Consider the following 18,569-nt stretch of genomic DNA (forward strand, 5'->3'; position numbering starts at 1 on the left):
CAGTTGAATACCTGCCATCCACACGGGCAGATCTCCAGCAATCCTGAACTCACCTCTGCTCTCCACTGGAAGTGGACATTTACACTGAGTTGCCCTTCCGAAACTGGAAGAGTAGATTAAGCCCTTGAGTCTTCGATTCACTTCAATGAATAATCTGGTAAAAACAAAAATCTAAGTGTGACTTCTACTCGATAAACAGCTGTGATGTAACTGGGACAAGATCAGTGTGGAATTATCCTTTTTATACCAATTCTGTACAAAGAGTGCAAGAACTGATGCTTTATATTTTATTTCCCCTCTGCCCTCCCATCCCACCCTTGGTGATGGTTGTACCCATTTGAGCATTTCTGAGCACATGACCATAAGTAAATCTTGAGAGAGGAGCGGAATTCTTGTCTAAACAGTAACAGAAGGGGATTAGCTGCGAGGATAGCATAACTGTTGTGCAGGAACAGAAGCTGCCCAGATCTTCTTGGTGGACAATGCATAGAAGACTTAGAATTATGGAACATCTGTCCCCCCAACCACCCTTTCCCACCCGTCTCCCAAACCCCCACTCCCACCCTATTCCCCACCCCATTAATAGTGTTAACAAAAGCTTAATCTTCCAGTTTTAAAGTGCAAATGATTTGGGTATGACTGCTGTTGCAACAAGTCTGAACAGAAAAAAATGAAGTCTTCTCGTTTATGCGATGTTTTCCAGAATATAAAAGATGAGTTCCATGACAACGGGGCCCTCACTAAGCTGGCAGGCCCCTCCATGGATCACCGGCACCAAGGCGCTGTCCAGATCATTCATGTACTGCGAGGGAAGGGGCTGGCCATTGCTCCCTGCTTGATAGCCAACCTATACCACAGAGAGAAAAGGAGGAGAGGTTACTGAACAGAGAAGGCCTCTCCAGGGCTGAGGGCAAGGAGGCTGAGCAGGAAAGGAGATGTCCTTTTTGGCCATAGGCTAAACATATGGCAGTGAATACAAATTTATCCTCTTTTCTGGATGATCACTTATCCTGTTGTTTACTCCTCCTGACCACTTGACAACCATGAGGCACTGGGTAAGCCACTTAACCTGTTATGGTCTTAGTTTTCTGGGGAAGGGGAGAGGTGTGTAAAAAGGTATGGAGTATCAGAAATAATACCTTAATCTTTGGTTGTGAAAATTAAAATGAGAAATACACAATGTACAGCTCCCTAACCTAGTAGGAACTGAATATTTGTTCTTGCATCCATCTGTTCATCCATGCACCAGTCTGAGCAACTACAAATGCAGGGATCCAAAGATGAATGTAACAGGGCCCTGCCCTCAAGAGGCTCACATATTTAGCAGAAAAATGCTTGTTCTTTGTTTTACGTGAGATAGGACCAGAATACTTCATTAGTATAGCATTGGGCAAGCCGTTAAGCAGAAAATAAATATTTGTTGATTGATGACTAGTCAGGAACTGGGGCCAGACACAGAACCTTTCATCATTCCCTGATAATGGCACAACCCTGTGATCAGGAACCAGTTTCTCCTCATAAGCACTCAGGCCAGAAGCAGCTTGCTGGGCAGAATTAACACTCACTCAGTGGGGAAGGGGGATCAAGCTGAGTCTACACCCAAGTTCCAAGTGACTCGGAGCTAAAGCGTTGAGGGAACAGAGAGGTCTGGCAATTTGTAAACATCAAGGCAGGACCTGGCAGGTCCTACCACATGCTCCCCTCTTTACCCCACACTAAGAAGGAAACCAGCTCCTTGGAAGGCATGCAGGTGAAGAAGCCACAGTTCAAATGGTTCTGAGAGAATCTGGCCAAGCATCACATGTGGGTATAGTACTATTAAAGAGAGGGCCAAACACTATATCCAGTCAGGCTAGAAGGTCGGAGAATTAAGCTCTCTGGGGTGATGCAGAAAAACTCACATGTCAGAAATACAGACGTTGCCCAAGGCCAGCTTTAAAAGCTGTGGAAGACACATCATACCTGATCTGAGTCAAGTGTCACACGTAGTCCCAGTTTGGTCATTCCATCTTCCTTCAGAAGCTTCAGGTGAGGACAGAGAGCAAGGCAAAAAGCTTTGGCAACATGCTCAGTCAATCTACTGTGATCTGCAGGATCACTGAGGCAATTGTGCTGGTCATCGTTTTCTAGGAAAAACACCTGTTCCCCAAACAAAAGAGACTTTTAAACTTGTGCCTAGACTTTGGGAGAAGTAGATTAGCTCACTGTATATGAGCACCCTGATTCTCCAAGATGTGCAAGAAGACATGACAGGAACAGGACACCATAAAGTCCCTGGTCCAGGAAAAGTCGGGCATTTGTCTTCCACCTAAAAAAAAACAATCCCTGTCTCTCCATCTCTGCATCCACAAAATGACAGCAGCAGCCTGCCTAACTCCCTGCAAGCCTCCATGGTTGCAATGGCACATTCTTCTCAGAACTAGAAAAGGCCTCCATTTTGCATTGTATGCCACTAAAAGGTAATCCCTGTATGTGGACAATTTACCTAGAAAATGATCTTAAGTCTAAGAGAATGGCTCTTATAGCTGACGTGACCCAGCTGCTTTATTTTACAATTAGTCTTACAAGGGAATTGACTGGCTCAAGGGCACAGAAGAATTTAAGAGACAGAGGAAGAGCCAGGCTGAGCCTGGCATCTGAGCCTTTTATTGCAGAGCTTTTTCCACCACACAGCCCTGCCACTATAGAGGCGGGAACTGTGTCAGCACTGTGCACAGGCAGAAGTGGAACACACTTGGAACTGATGACCCAAGTCCTAGCACCATAGAGGAAGGGTCATGAGCAAGTCCCTTAGAGGACTAAAAGAAGTTAAAGGACTTTTTTTTTTTTTTTTTTTTGGAAACAAAGTCTCACTCTGTCACCAGGCTGGAGTGCAGTGGCATGACCTCTGCCCACTGCAACCTTTGCCTCTTAGGTTCAAGTGATTCTCCTGCTTCAGCCTCCTGAGTAGCTGGGATTACAGGCACGTGCTGCCATGCCTGGCTAATTTTTGTATTTTTAGTAGAGATGGGGTTTCACCATGTTGGCCAGGCTGGTCTTGAACTCCTGACCTCAGGTGATCTGTCCGCCTCGGCCTCCCAAAGAGCTGGAATTACAGGCATGAACCACCGCACCTGGCCCAAAGGACTTACTTTATTTTTTTTTGAGATGGAGTCTCAACTCTGTTGCCCACCGCCCAGGCTGGAGTGCGGTGGTGCGATCTCAGTTCAGTGCAACCTCCACCTCCCGGGTTCCAGCAATTCTCTTGCCTTAGCCTCCCAAGTAACTGGGACTACAAGTGTGCACCACCACACCTAATTTTTATATTTTTAGTAGAGATGGGGTTTCACCATGTTGGCCAGGTTGGCCTTGAACTCCTGACCTTAGATGATCCTCCTGCCTCAGCCTCCCAAAGTGCTACGATTACAGGTGTGAGCCACTGCACCCGGCCCAAAGGACTTCTTTTTTTCTTTTTTTTTGAGATGGAGTCTCGCTCTATTGCCCAGGCTAGAGTGCAATGGCACGATCTCGGCTCACTGCAGCCTCCACCTCCCAGGTTCAAGCGATTCTCCTGCCTCAGCTTCCCAAGTAGCTAGGATTACAGGAGCCTGCCACCAAGCCAGACTAATTTTTGTATTTTTAGTAGAGATGGGGTTTCACCATGCTGGCCAGGCTGAGGACTTCTTAATAATTAATTTGTCTCGGCCGGGCGCGGTGGCTCACGCCTGTAATCCCAGCACTTTGGGAGGCCAAGGAGGGTGGATCACAAGGTCAGGAGATCAAGATCATCCTGGCTAACACGGTGAAACCCCGTCTCTACTAAAAATACAAAAAAAAAAAAAAACACAAAAAATTAGCCGGGCGTGGTGGCAGGCGCCTATGGTCCCAGCTGCTCAGGAGGCTGAGGCAGGAGAATGGCGTGGACCTGGGAGGTGGAGCTTGCAGTGAGCCAAGATCACGCCACTGCACTCCAGCCTGGGTGACAGAGTGAGACTTCGTCTCAAAAAAAAAAAAAAATTAATTTGCCTCTGTAAAGTGGAAAGCACCTGACTTCTCTGGTTATTGTAAAGATAAAACTATATAAAGGCAAAATATAAGGCCGGGTGCGGTGGCTCACACCTGTAATCCCAGTACTTTGGGAGGCCGAGGCGGGCAGATCACAAGGTCAGGAGTTTGAGACCAGCCTGGCCAACATGATGAAACCCTGTCTACTAAAAATACAAAAGTTAGCTGGGTGTAGTGGCACATGCCTGTAGTCCCAGCTACTCAGAAAGCTGAGGCAGGAGAATCGCCTGAACCCAGGAGGCAGAGGTTGCAGTCAGCCGAGATCGCACCATTGCAATCCAGCCTGGGTGACAAGAGCGAGACTCCGTCTCAAAAAAAAAAAAAAAAAGGCACTTTGGGAGGCCAAGACGGGCGGATTGCGAGGTCAGGAGATCGAGACCATCCTGGCTAACACAGTGAAACCTCATCTCTACTAAAAATACAAAAAAAAAAAAATTAGTCGGGAGTGGTAGCGGGCGCCTGTAATCCCAGCTACTCGGGAGGCTGAGGCAGGAGAATGGTGTGTACCCGGGAGGCGGAGCTTGCAGTGAGCTGAGATTGTGCCACTGCACTGCCGCCTGGGCGACAGAGCGAGACTCTGTCTCAAAAAAAAAAAAAAAAAAGGCAAAATATAAAAGATACAGAAATGCAAATACACGATGTTTCTATATAGCAACCCCTAGCTTACTGCTCCATAAGGAACTTACACTGAGAGGACTACAAAGGAGGCAGCTCCGAAGCCCCGTACCTGGATGCACTGGAGAGTGGTGGCATGAAATGACAGAGTGGGAGTCAGGAGACCTGAGCGCTGGCCCCTGCTCTGCCATTAACCAACATCAGTCACAAAGTTACAGTCACATGACCTGTTTGAGCCTGTCTTCTCATCTGCATCTTAGGATGGGTAGCTTGCCTACCTCACTGCTACTGGGGAGCAAAAAGGAGGGAACAGAGGTCAAACTGCTTTATAAGCCATAAAGTGTTTTACACGTTCCAGACTCTGCACTGCTCAAAATGTGTCAAAGGGACGAATCATTACATAGCAAGCAACTAAAATCCCTTGGCTGCATATGAAATCATGGAGCCTGTTATGCAGGATGAGTCCCTTAGGACAACTGCTCAGAACTGGAGAACCAGGTCTCATCTCTGCTATCAGGAACTAGCCATATGAACTTGAGTAAGAGATTTAACAACCCTGGGTCTCTGTTTCCTTTTGTGTGAAATGGAAAAGCCAGAAGTCATAGAATTTTTTTAAAAAAACATAAGAGTTTCAAAGCTGAAAAGAATCCTAGAGATCTTATAATTTAATCCTTTACAAATGAGCATACATGAGGTTCAAAAGTAATAAAGGGATCTAAGATCTACCTGCTTACTCACGAGAACTTTTAAAATTTTTTTCATATTTTATTTTTTCTCAGACCTCTTGGGGATGAAGAGAGTAAACTTTCTGATCTATATGACATGTACATACAAAAAAGGGTCACTGCCCTGCTCCTCTCATTCCCAGGTGAGCCTCTAATAGAGCTTTCAAGTTAAGGAGCAAATTAATACAGTGGGAAAGAGCTTAGGAGTTGGCCAGATCTGGGTTTTAATCAGGATTTTATCATTATTTATTTGCCTTGTAATCTTGAGCAAGTTAATTAGTCTCTGAGCTTTAGTTTTGTTTGTTTGTTTTTGGAGACGGAGTTTCGCTCTTGTTGCCCAGGCTGGCGTGCAATGGCACAATCTCGGCTCACCACAACCTCCACCACCCAGGTTCAAGCGATTCTCCCACCTCAGCCTCCTGAGTAGCTGGGATTACAGGCATGCACCACCATGCCTGGCTAATTTTGTATTTTTAGTAGAGACGGGGTTTCTCCATGTTGGTAGGGCTGGTCTCAAACTCCAGACCTCAGGTGATCTGCTCACCTTGGCCTCCCCCAAAGTGCTGGGATTACAGGCGTGAGCCACCACACCCGGCCTAGTTTTTTTTTTGAGACGGAGTCTTGCTCTGTTGCCTAGGCTGGATGGAGTGCAGTGGCGTGATCTCGGCTCACTGTAACCTCTGCCTCCCGGGTTCAAGTGATTCCCATGCCTCAGCCTCTCAGGCAGCTGGGACTACAGGCGTGCACCACCATGCCTCGGCTAATTTTTGTATTTTTAGTGGGTATGGGGTTTCACCATGTTACCCAGGCTGGTCTTGAATTCCTGACCTCAAGTGATCCACCCACCTCAGCCTCCCAAAATGCTGGGATTACAGGTGTAAGCCACTGTGCCTGGCCTAGTTTTCTTATTAGTGAAATAAGTATTTTTTAAAGACCGTCATGTTATCTAAAATAGTTTATAAGTGCAGAATAACTGACCCAGCTTTCTGAAGCATACAGCAAAGATGGAATGTACCACTCAGAGATCTACTCTTCTTGAGTTCCAATGCAAAGAAATATCTAAAAGTTAGTTCACAGGAAAGAGGATACATCAGACAGGTGCAGGCTGCAACTGGCAGCATTTCTTCCTGGTGATTTCAGATAGGAATTGGAGTATAAATGAGAAAGATTTTTCTCAGAGATATTTTTTTCTTATCCTACAAAGTCAACCCAGAATGTGGCTCTTGGCCTAGCAAAAAGTTGTGCTCAAAGTGGGTCAAGTATGCCAAGTTTCATTTCCTTACCTCTGTCCATCTGATTACTTTTCCATTTGCTTTATATTCTGATCCATGGAATATCTTCACATTTGTTATAGTCTCCATGGACTTCCCATCTATAGGACTTATGACACTAAAATAGAGGCAAAGGAAAGATAGAAGCAGCTCTTGAAGTTAGAAAAGCCATTTTTCCTATCACGTTTTGCTGCAGAAGTCTTCCTGCTAATTACACTGGGTACCCTGCTGAACACACCTGTGCAGCACATCATAGCAAGAAGCAGCCACTGTATAAAAATGTACATGAACTGAGCTCTTGGGAAAGAATCTATGCACTGAAATAGTTCAAAGAACACACATGCAAAAAAGGAATCATTTTTCCAGGAGCTAGTTCTCTTTAACGTAAAGAAATTGATTAATCAAACCTGCTCTTCTTCCAGTATCCCTTCTTTCAGTGAATGCATGGTCACCCACTCAATCTTGTTTTCACTCTGCTCCTGACTCTGTAATGATACTTGTCATGATATATTCTTCATGTTTGCATACCTGACTTACAAATGAACTTCTGAAGGGGAGGGAATATGATATATTCCCCTCTATGTGCTTATATTCCCATTACTGACCCACCGCTTGGAACTTAGGAGTCTAATAAATATTTATTAAGAATCATTTGCTGGGCATGGTGGCTCACGCCTGTAATCCCAGCACTTTGGGAGGCTGAGGTGGGTAGACTGTCTGAGCTCAGGAGTTCGAGACCAGCATCAGCAACATAGCAAAACCCTACCTCTACTAAAAACACAAAAAATTAGCCAGGCAATAGTGGTACAGCCTGTAATCCCAGCTACTGGGCAGGCTGAGGCATGAGAATCACCTTGAACCTGGGAGGCGGAGGTTGCAGTGAGCTGCGATCGCACCACTGTACTCCAGCCTGGGTTACAGAGCAAGACTCTGTCTCCAAAAAAAAAAAAGGAATTATTTGACCAAGTTGCTAATTATGACAGTGCTAGTGTAAACAAGTATCTATGTATCTGTCATAACACCTTCCCTTTAGTGCTAAATTATCACTCCTAGATTCCTAAACAAAAAGGCCACTTCTGATAGTCATTTCCTCCCTGAAATACAAGTATAAATACATGGAGATACACATTCATTCTGATTAGGATTCAAAATAATTGGCACACAGATTCTAAACTTTCCCTAACAATTTTCAAACCTGTTTATGTTCTTGAATCTCTATTTTTTTTTTCTTGAGATAGAGTTTCGCTCTTGTTGTCCAGGCCGGAATGCAGTGGCATGATCTCGGCTCACCGAAACCTCCGCCTCCCGATTCAAGTGAGTCTCCTGCCTCAGCCTCCTGAGTAGCTGGGATTACAGGCATGTACCACCACGCCCAGCTGATTTTGTATTTTTAGTAGAGACGGGGTTTTTCCATGTTGGTCAGGCTGGTCTTGAACTCCCAACCTCAGGCGATCCACCTGCCTCAGCCTCCCAAAGTGCTGGGATTACAGGCGTGAGCCACCACACCCGGCCAAATCTCTATGTATTAAAAGTCGAATCTAACTTAAACTTCAATATCAGGCATTCACTTCATTTAGTCAAAATTACTTGAATTTAAGTTTAATTTCTAATTCATCAAATAGCAATGTTAAAAACAAAACAAAAAAAGAGCACCCTTTGTTGTGTAGAATCCTTTGAGAAAGGATACAAAGTTCAGTTTGTAATGTATAAATGCAATGTTTTCCAGCTTGTCCCTGAATGTCTGGGTATGAGAGAAAGAAAGGGGTGAGGGGGAAAGAAAAGTGTCAAAGATGTCTCCAAGGTTTTGGCTTGAACCATTAGAATAGAGTTGCCGAACACTGAGAAAGAATATAGAGTTTGAAGCCCAAGAAGGTGGTTTTCAGAGCTAGTCTTATCACTTCCTAGCTTTGTAGACCTGAAAAGTCACTTAGCCTTTTGGTACTTGTTTACTCATTTATAGAATGGAAATGTTAACACCTGTTATTGTATCAAACAAAACAATGTTGGCAAAAATGTGTTGTAAATCTTAAAAGGCTCAGGTATTACTGTTATCTCAGTAACTATAGAGGGACTTTTTTGTTTCATCAATCCCTCTACTTACACTTCCCTCAAAAATACATACAGAAACTCCTTCAGAAACTAACTTACAAAACCAGAAATTTAAAATTCTACGTTAAGCATACAAAGCAGTCTTTCTCTTAGGCAGGGCTTTCAGTAAAACTATAAAACACCAATGTAGACAGCAGACAAAACCCAGAGCCTAACCTATAACTAAAAGCCACAAAGGGGGACATGTGCTGCATTTACCCCTTGCTAACGTTCTTGTCATCATCCACCCACTGGATGTGGATGTGCTCCTGGGGTTCCTCCGCGTCCGCCTTCCCACAGGTGATGGTGAAGTCCTTCATCTCTCGCAGTGCCTGCCTCAAGGAATCCATGTTCTCTGCAGTAATCTGGACCATAACACCATCTAAGAATCAGTACAAAGCCAAAGGAGAGGCAAATGAAACACAGCACCTGGCATCTAGCAAATTCCTCCGAGTTAAATGTAAACCTTAGCTCTGCTTTCCAAAGCTGACTGATACAGAGGTTTTGCTCTTTGAGCTGAACCTTACTTACTGAAAGTGTTGTGAGAAGCAATGCCAAGATTAAAACACATGCTTGTTGATTTCACTTCAGACACAACTAAGAATTTCTCCTGAGACTACTTAAGGGGAAAACTTAAACACAGTCACATTCTTCTTCTGGACACACTGAATATTTTGTTCCTGTTTTCACTCCTGCATTTATCATCCTCTGGTCATATTCATTTGTTTGCATCTCCATCTCTCTCACCTTACTATGACTGCCTGGCATACAGTGAATGTCCAATAAATGTTTGCTAAATAAATCACTGAATAAATTATAGTAGTGGGCTTGGAGATAAATCCATTTATTGACTAGCAAATAAGGCAAACCTACCACAGAGTTTCATATGGGCTACCAGATAACCAACAGATGGTAACTTTTTCAGCTGCTACCTACCTGAGTTGAAGGCAAACACTGAAATTGACAGTAAAAGTTGTCACATGCTGAGCAATTACTCTGCTTCACTGACACACAATGAAATAATTTCTAAAGAGTCTCAATAACAATTTCATAGTCAGCCAATCGCTCCACTGAAACACACAAGTGAAATGCAAGACCCAAGAAATTCCCAAGCCAGACACATAAACACATAATTTTTAAACACACTGCTTTGAATTGGTAAGGATCTGTGTCAGGTCAATTTATCTTTTTTTTTTTTTTTTTAAGAGATGACTGCCCAGGTTGGAGCGCAGTGACTATTCACAGGGACGATCATAATGCACTGCAGCCTCAAGCTCCTGGCCTCACAGGGTCCTCCCACCTCAGCCTCCCAAGTAGCTGGTACTATAGGTGTATGCCACCATGCCCAGCTCATTTTATCATTTAACAACATTTAAGGGATGTTTTAAAATCACCTTGTGAAGTCACAATTTCAACTATAGTCAACACTTCATCATATAGGCTTTAACTAGTTGCTTTAGACCAAATGACTGTTTAACTCCTAGATTTTAAGCTGGGTGTGGTGGTTCACACCTGTAATCCCAGCACTTCGGGAGGCTGAGCCTGGTGGATCATTTGAGGTCAGGAGTTCAAGACCAGCCTGACCAACATGGTGGAACCCCATCTCTACTAAAAATACAAAAAAATTAGCTGGGCGTGTTGGCGCACAACTGTAATTTCAGCTACTCAGGAGGCTGAGGCAGGAGAATCACTTGAGGTAGAAGTTGCAGTGAGCCAAGATTGTGCCACTGTACTCCAACCTGGGCTACAAGACTCCATCTTAAAAAAAAAAAAAAAAAAAAACCTCTTAGATTTCATAACAATTTGTTAACGGCATGTTTCTGTTTTGTAGTCAAGAGTTGTAAATTTTAGTTGTAAAATATTAGTGCACTCTGTGTTTCACTCACTGTTTTATTAAATTTACCAAAAGAAGACCAAAGCCAGTATCTATAAATATATGTAAGATTATCTACGTATTTCAATCAACACACTGGAATCCAGCCCTAAGAAAGGACCTTTTTTTTTTTTTAAAGATAGAGTCTCACTCTGTCGCCCAGGCTGGAGTACAATGGCACAATCTTGGCTCACTGCAACCTCTGCTTCCCAGGTTCAAGTGATTCTCCTGCCTCAGCCTCCCAAGTAGCTGGGATTACAGGCATACGCCACCACGCTTGGCTGTTTTTTGTATTTTTAGTTGAGATGGGGTTTCACCATGTCGGCCAGGCTGGTCTCCAACTCCTGACCTCAAGTGATCTGCCCCCCTCGGCCTCCCAAAGTGCTGAGATTACAGGCGTGAGCCACCGCACCCGGCCTAAGAAAGGACTGTTTTTACACAGAGCTTTGGAGTGAGCTACTGTAAAAATGAAAACCTGTCATCATGTGAGGCAGACTACATTTTCCATAAATGGTCATATCTCCCATCTCATTTTTCTACAATGCTATCTTCCCATTCTCCCATGTAGAAGTGAAGTCTAATTTCCCTCCCTTTTTCCAACACCAGAGTATGGTGGAAATGACACAATATAACTTTAAAGGGTGGGTCACAAAAGGCAATGCAGCTTCCACCTTCTTGCTAGAACATTCATGTTTGGAGTCCTGAACCACCATGTAAAAAGTCCAGCTATCCCAATGGTATCAAGCCATGTTAAGGAGTCCCCACGTAAGTACCCCAGTCACCACTCCTAGTCTTTAAATCATCCCAGGCCAGGCCTCAGACGTGTGTGTGAACAAACCTTCATATAATTCTAGCTCCCAGTCATCAGATGACTTCAAGTCATCCCAACTAAGACTCCAAACATCATGAAGCAGTGTTAAGCCATCCCTGCATTGCCCTGTCAAGATTACTGATCTAGAGGATAAGCAAGCATGATAAAATGGTTGTTTTAAGCCATCTGTTATGAAATAAGAGTAGCAAAATCAAAACACAATGAAAACCAGCAAAGAAAATAAACGGTGTGCCAATTAGCCTTTAGTTTAATTAACTTTTGTCAACATATGTGTCATGTCTAATTATAGCACACTAGCAGCAAGCACATGCCATTTTGTACTCCAAATGATGACCACAGCATTCTTGTGGACAGGAGAGACTTTCATCTACACATTTAGATATTAATATTTCCACCCAATGATATATTTGAACTCAGACTACATGCCCTCAGGTACCTTATCCCAGAGCTCTGAAAGGCCATCTCCTAGTTTTAATGTCATTGTCACATGGTATCCCTACCACTTACTCCTTTCTTCAGAGAACTAAGCACTCTCATGGCAGTTTTAATTTGCTGAAGAGATGCTACTGAAAAAACAGTAGGAGTCAGACATCTACAGCAGAAGTGTAAAGGATTCCCTTTATGTACATAAGTTCAGTCCTTATTATGAGGACTGAACAATTCATTCTTTACCTTCCACAATACTGGACTTGGCAAGGTATCCAGAAGAGGATTTCAGAGCGCCACTGAACACAAAGAAACTGGCACCAGTCACTAAAACAGCAATAGAAATAGTTTAGTAAGACAGACCCTAAGCTGGAGGGATTGAGAATAATAACAAAATATTCAGAAGTTGAGAATTCCGACCATCATCACACAGAAAATTTTAAAAAATCAAATCTATATTCCACAATAAACATGTAACCAACAATTCTGATGCTTACAACAGCTTTGGGAACTAGGTTTTAAGAAACACTCCCCCATTTTGTTTTGTTCTTCCTCTAATTAAGAATCCAAGTATCTTACAAGAAAAGGAATCTTAATGGTTGAGGTCAGGGGGTTGGCAAGCTATAGCCTGCTTGGCCTCCAGCCTGCTTTTGTAAATAAAATTTTATTGAAACACAGCCATGTCCATTCATTTACTTATCGTCTATGGCAGTTTTTGCACTATAATACTAGAGCCGAATAGTTGTTGACAAAAACCACAGCTTGCAAAGTCTAAAATATTTATCATTTGGCCCTTCACAAAAAAAGTTTGCCACCCCCAATCTAATCCATTGATTTTCAGATTTTTTTAGATCAAATATATTCTGAAGATAGAAATATGGTTGCCAACTATTTTATCTGCTAAGTTTTTTTTTTTTTTTTGAGACGGAGTCTCGCTCTGTCACCCAGGCTGAAGTGCAGTGGTGCTATCTCTGCTCACTGCAAGCTCCACCTCCTGGGTTCACGCCATTCTCCTGCCTCAGCCTCCCGAGTAGCTGGGACTACAGGCATGTGCCAGCATGCCCCGCTAACTCTTTTGTATTTTTAGTAAAGATGAGGTTTCACCACGTTGGTCAGGCTGGTCTTGAACTCCTGACCTTAGGTGATCCACCCACCTCGGCCTCCCAAAGTGTTGGGTTTACAGGCGTGAGCCACCATGCCCAGCTTTTTTTTTTTTTTTAAGAGACAGGGTCTTGCTATGTTGCCCAGGCTTGTCTTGAACTCCTTAGCTCAAATGATGCTCTCGTCTTGGCCTCCCAAAGTGCTGGGATTACAGGCATGAGCCACCGCGGCTGGCCTAACACAGGGTTTCTTAGATTAAATCTATTAAACAAGACTTATTTTTTCATGTGAACAGTTTTTAACACCATGGTGCCTGAGAAAACACTTTGGGTAACGCCTCTTGAGCAATGCTTCTCAAAGTCGAATGTGCACTTGAATCACACAGAGATCTCGTTAAAATGCAAATTTTGATTAGTGAATCTGGGGTGTGGAGACCACATTCTGAATAGCACTGAAACCTCCTTCAGAATCCTGTCAAGTTAATTAGCATTCTGTGGGAATGGCCATCCAACAAGCTTCAAATTTACCTAAACATACTGTCATTATGGGGCCTAGTCGTGCCTTCAAATGCCAGTGCTGGCCCTTGTCAATATCCTAAGGGCATATTTTCTTTCTTTTTTTTTTTTTTTAATTATTATACTTTAAGTTCTAGGGTACATGTGCACAACATGCAGGTTTGTTACATACGTATACACATGCCATGTTAGTTTTGCTGCACCCATCAACTCGTCATTTACATTAGGTATTTCTCCTAATGCTATCCCTCCCTCCTAAGGGCATATTTTCAAAATTTTTCCCTCAATAACACATATCCCATTTGCAACTCTGAGTCTGGCCACTTGGGGAGTCAACATAATCCTGAAGAATATGGTTGGAAAGGTTAATTAATTTGTTTGTGGTCACCTATCTAGAAAGTGAGTGTTACGGGACTGAGGTATCTAACTGTCCAAGTCCAGTATAATTTTCCATTATCATAATCTCAACCAGCTCAAATGCTCACCTTTTCTGGGCTGATTGTGAATACTAATAGCCTGGGTCTGATAGTTTCCATCATCATTCTGTACACACACAAGATGAGAGTCTGCCTTTTCATTGAAGCAGGCACCTCCTGCCAGGACATGCTCATTGGACTTGTTCATGGCTTTCATCATCTGCAATCAAAGAGATAACCTTATTCTGACAAGAATGGGCATTTTTCTGTCTGACATGGTGCAACTCCATCTTCTCAAAAACAAAACTAACAGAATATTACGTATTAAAGTGACAAAAAGGGCCACCAAATAATGAAACAAAGTAAAAAAATCAGTCACCATTAACAAATCAATGTACACAAAAATTCCCTGTACATTTTATAAGCGATTTGTACTATGACCTAATAAGCACATGATACATTTTGCATTCACTTTTTGTCTTATTGCTGAATTGAACTCAAGTAGCTAAAATTAGTTTAGCTAATTGTAGTTTCTCCTATATACTGGATTCTCTGAGGATATATAATCTGAAATTCTAAGTTCAAAAGAATGTCCCATATTTAAGTACATCTGCTTTCTTTTTCAACTTCCAAAGGAGTGAACTTTCCTCTAAAAACATATGAAATTCAAATTGTTTCTTAATTTTACTAACTTATGTTTGAGATCTTCAATGAAATTAGTTACTAATATTTTGCTTTATTCTTCTCAAAAGATTTAACATGATAATTCTGACCTAATCCAAAAAAAAAAAAAATTCATGGGCCACTGTTTTGCATGTAATACGTAAGAACTCACCTTGATGTTAAACTCCAACCCCTGGCTGAAACAGGTTAATGATCATTTGTTGTTATTTATTTCTATAAAGAGTTTGGGGCCAGGCACGGTGGCTCATGCCTATAATCCCAGCACTTTGGGAGGCCGAGGCAGGCGGATCACGAGGTCAGGAGATCGAGACCATCCTGGTTAATATGGTGAAACCCCGTCTTTACTAAAAATACAAAAAAATTTAGCTGGGCATGGTGGCAGATGCCTGTTGTCCCAGCTACTCAGGAGGCTGAGGCAGGCGAATGGCGTGAACCTGGGAGGCGGAGCTTGCAGTGAGCCAAGATCGCGCCACTGCACTCCAGCCTGGGGAAAGAGCAAGACTCTGTCTCAAAAAAAAAATAAAAAAAAATAAAGAGTTTGACACCTTTTTTTTTTGAGACAGGGTCTCTCTCTGTTGCCCAAGCTGGAATGCAGTGGCTCGATCTTGGCTCACTGCAACCTCCGCCTCCTGGGTTCACGCCATTCTCCTGCCTCAGCCTCCGGAGTAGCTGGGACTACAAGTGCCTGCTACCACGCCCAGCTAATTTTTTTGTATTTTTATAGAGACAAGGTTTCACCATGTTAGCCAGGATGGTCTCGATCTCCTGACCTCGTGATCCGCCCACCTCGGCCTCCCAAAGTGCTGGGATTACAGGCGTGAGCCACTGCACCCGGCCGACACTTTTTTTTTTTTTTAAGAGACAGGGATCTCACTATGTTGTCCAGGCTGGATTCAAGCTCCTTGGCTCAGGTGATCCTCCCACCTCAGCCTCTTGAATGGCTGGGATTATATAGGCACATGCCACCTAGCCCAGCTCTGGGTTAATGATAATTTGTTTTTATTTCCCATTTTTTCCTTCATGTCATCCCATTTGTCCAACTTTCTGATCTAATCCTTTAAAATTGAGCCTTTAAACATCTAACTGGAAACTTATTTTGTTTTACTCCCCTCTTCCTCCTATAAGCTGTAGTGTTGCGGGCCAGGCCCGGTAGCTCACACCTGTAATCCCAGCACTTTAGGAGGCTGAGGTGGGTGAACCACTTGAGGTCAGGAGTTCGAGACCAGCCTGGCCAACATGGTAAAACCCCATCTCTACTAAAAGTACAAAAAAATGAGCTGGGTGTGGTGGCGGGTGCCTGTAATTCCAGCTACTCGGGAGGCTGAGGCAGGAGAATCACTTTACCCCAACAGGTGGAGGCTGCAGTGAGCCAAGATTGCGCTACTACACTCCAGCCTGGGGAACACAGGGAGACTCTATCTCAAAAAATAAAAATAAAATAAAAAAGTTGTAGTGCTGTCAGAGTTCTTTGACTCCATCTTGAACAGGGGCTGGGTAAAATGAGGCTGAAACCTGCTGTGCTGCATCCCAGGAGGTTGGGCATTCTTAGGATAGGAGGAAAGCACAAGATACAGGTCACAAAGACCCCACTGATAAAAACAGAATGCTGTAAAGAAGCTAGCCAAAACCCACCAAAACCAAGATGGTGATGAAAGTGACCACTGGAGGTCCTCACTGCTCATTACCACTAATTATAATGCATTAGCATGCTAAAAGACGCTCCCACCCATGCATGACAGTTTTACAAATGCCATGGCAATGTCAGGAAGTTACCCTATATGATCTAAAAAGGAAGGAACCCTCAGTTCCAGGAATTCCCCACCCCTTTCCCAGAAAACCCTTTGTTTAGCATATAATCAGGAAATACCGTAAATATACTCAGTCAGGCAGCCCATGACACTGCTCTGCCTATGGAGCAGCCATTCTTTTATTCCTTTTTTGAGATGGAGTTTCGCTCTTGTTGCCCAGGCTGGAGTGCAGTGACACTATCTCAGCTCACCGCAACCTCCAGCTCCCAGGTTCAAGTGATTCTCCTGCCTCAGCCTCCCGAGTAGCTGAGATTACTGGCATGTGCCAGCACACCCACTAATTTTGTGTTTTTAGTAGAAATGGGGTTTCTCCATGTTGGTCAGGCTGGTCTCGAACTCCCGACCTCAAGTGGTCTGCCCACCTTGGCTTCCAAAGTGCTGGGATTATAGGCGTGAGCCATCGCACCTGGCCTGCCCATTTTTTAACTGGGTTGTCTTTTTTTTAGAGACTATGGTGCTATGTTATGTCATGTTATGTTATCCAGGTTGACACTGATCCTCTCACCTTATCCTTCCAAGTAGCTGGAACTACAGGCACATACCCACTTTGCCTTGCTGTCTTTGCTGTTGACACGAAAGAATTTTTTGTTTTGTTTTGTTTTTGAGACAGTCTCGCTCTGTCACCCAGGCTGGAGTGCAGTGGCGCGATCTAGGCTCACTGCAAGCTCCACCTCCCAGGTTCACGCCATTCTCCTGCCTCAGCCTCCTGAGTAGCTGGGATTACAGGTGCTGGCCACCATGCCCGGCTAATTTTTTGTATTTTTAGTAGAGACGGGATTTCACCATATTAACCATGATGGTCTCGATCTCCTGACCTCATGATCCGCCCGCCTTGGCCTCCCAAAGTGCTGGGATTATAGGCATGCGCCACCGCGCCTGGCCGATATGTAAGAATTCTTAAGACCCTTATGAGAGATATGATCTGAAAATATTTTCTCCCATTTTATAGGTTGTCTTTTCATTTTCTTGCTAATGTCCTTGGATGCACAAAATTTCTAATTTTTATTAAATCCAATTCATCTATTTTTTTTTCTTTTGTTGCTTGTGCTTTTGGGGTCATATCTAAGAATCCAATGCCAAATCCAAGGTCACGAAAGATTACTGTTTTCATCTAATAGCTTTATGGTTTTAGCTCTTATATTTAGTTTGTTGGTTGATTGTTTTGAGTCAGTTTTTATATATAATGTGAGGTAAGGGTAAGTTTTAAAATTGAGAAGTATAAATCCACCAATTTTGTTCTTCTTTTTTCAAGAACATCCACGAAGGGCTATTCAGGGCCCCTTGCAATTACAGATGATTTGAATATTGGCTTTTCCATTGCTGCAAAAAGGCCATTGAAATTTTGATACGGCTTGCAATGAATCATTTGTAGATCACTTTTAATATTGACATCTTAACAATATTAAGTCTTCTAATCCATGGAACATCTTTCCATTTACACAGGTCTTTAATTACTTTCAGCAACGTTTTGTAGTTCTCAGGGTACAAGTCTTTTACTTCCTTGGTTAAATTTACTCCTAGGTATTGTATCCATACAACTCTAAGGCATCATCATCATCTCTTGGCTTTATTTTGTTATAACTCTTCCAAAGCACCAGAGGTATCCAAACTATAATTGAATACTCCTCTTACACTGATATTTATCAACCTCACTAATCCAAACCACTTCTACCCAGGTTTTCCAAAGGTTACTTTGAAATAATTCTTCTGTAAATAGGATGAGTCAGCTAGAAGATTTCTGCTTAGCAAAGCCAACTGACAGACACATTTAGGTTCTCATTTGCAATTTACATTTGTATCACATGAAAGAAACTGAGATGATCACAATTTTAAAGAAATCATTTCTTCCGAATCATTAGGCTAAAGTGGTTTCTAATTTTGTCTACACTAAGCAGACTAAGAAACATTTTCAATCCAGACATTCTGAATAAATTAGCTGGCCTCAAAGGAAATCATTTCCTTGGATGTAAATTACAAGTCCAATGAAAGAAACTTCATATTTCTTTAGAGATAAATGAATATATTTTCTCTTAAGATAATGCTCAGTTACAACAAGAGCAGAGTTTTCAAGAGATTCAAAGGACCTTACTGACCATAAAACAAACTTACACTAGTCATATAATGATATAAATATTTGACTATCCATTTTGGTTGTGTTATTCTGCTGTCAA

The 18,569-nt window shown here is 42.9% G+C and overlaps 1 protein-coding gene across 5 annotated transcripts in view; it reads right to left on the reverse strand.

The window, feature by feature from the left end:
• Positions 1 to 273: 273 nt before the first annotated feature.
• Positions 274 to 18,569, reverse strand: part of ZFYVE9 (zinc finger FYVE-type containing 9) — a 205,675-nt gene continuing 187,379 nt past the window's right edge. For 3 of the 5 annotated variants that reach the window (XM_016918251.4, XM_016918269.4, XM_063817586.1), the window contains 6 exons: positions 13,976 to 14,126; positions 12,121 to 12,201; positions 8,963 to 9,125; positions 6,668 to 6,773; positions 1,963 to 2,139; positions 274 to 847 (listed from right to left, as the gene is read on the reverse strand). In XM_016918251.4, coding sequence (XP_016773740.1) covers positions 686 to 847; positions 1,963 to 2,139; positions 6,668 to 6,773; positions 8,963 to 9,125; positions 12,121 to 12,201; positions 13,976 to 14,126 — 840 coding nt within the window. In that variant the 3' untranslated portion in view covers positions 274 to 685. Of the gene's footprint in view, positions 848 to 1,962; positions 2,140 to 6,667; positions 6,774 to 8,962; positions 9,126 to 12,120; positions 12,202 to 13,975; positions 14,127 to 18,569 lie in introns of those variants that run through there. The other 2 variants (XM_016918259.4, XM_016918273.4) reach the window with 2 other exon arrangements.

Source organism: Pan troglodytes, chromosome 1, assembly GCF_028858775.2.
Source record: "Pan troglodytes isolate AG18354 chromosome 1, NHGRI_mPanTro3-v2.0_pri, whole genome shotgun sequence".
Lineage (NCBI taxonomy): Eukaryota > Metazoa > Chordata > Mammalia > Primates > Hominidae > Pan > Pan troglodytes.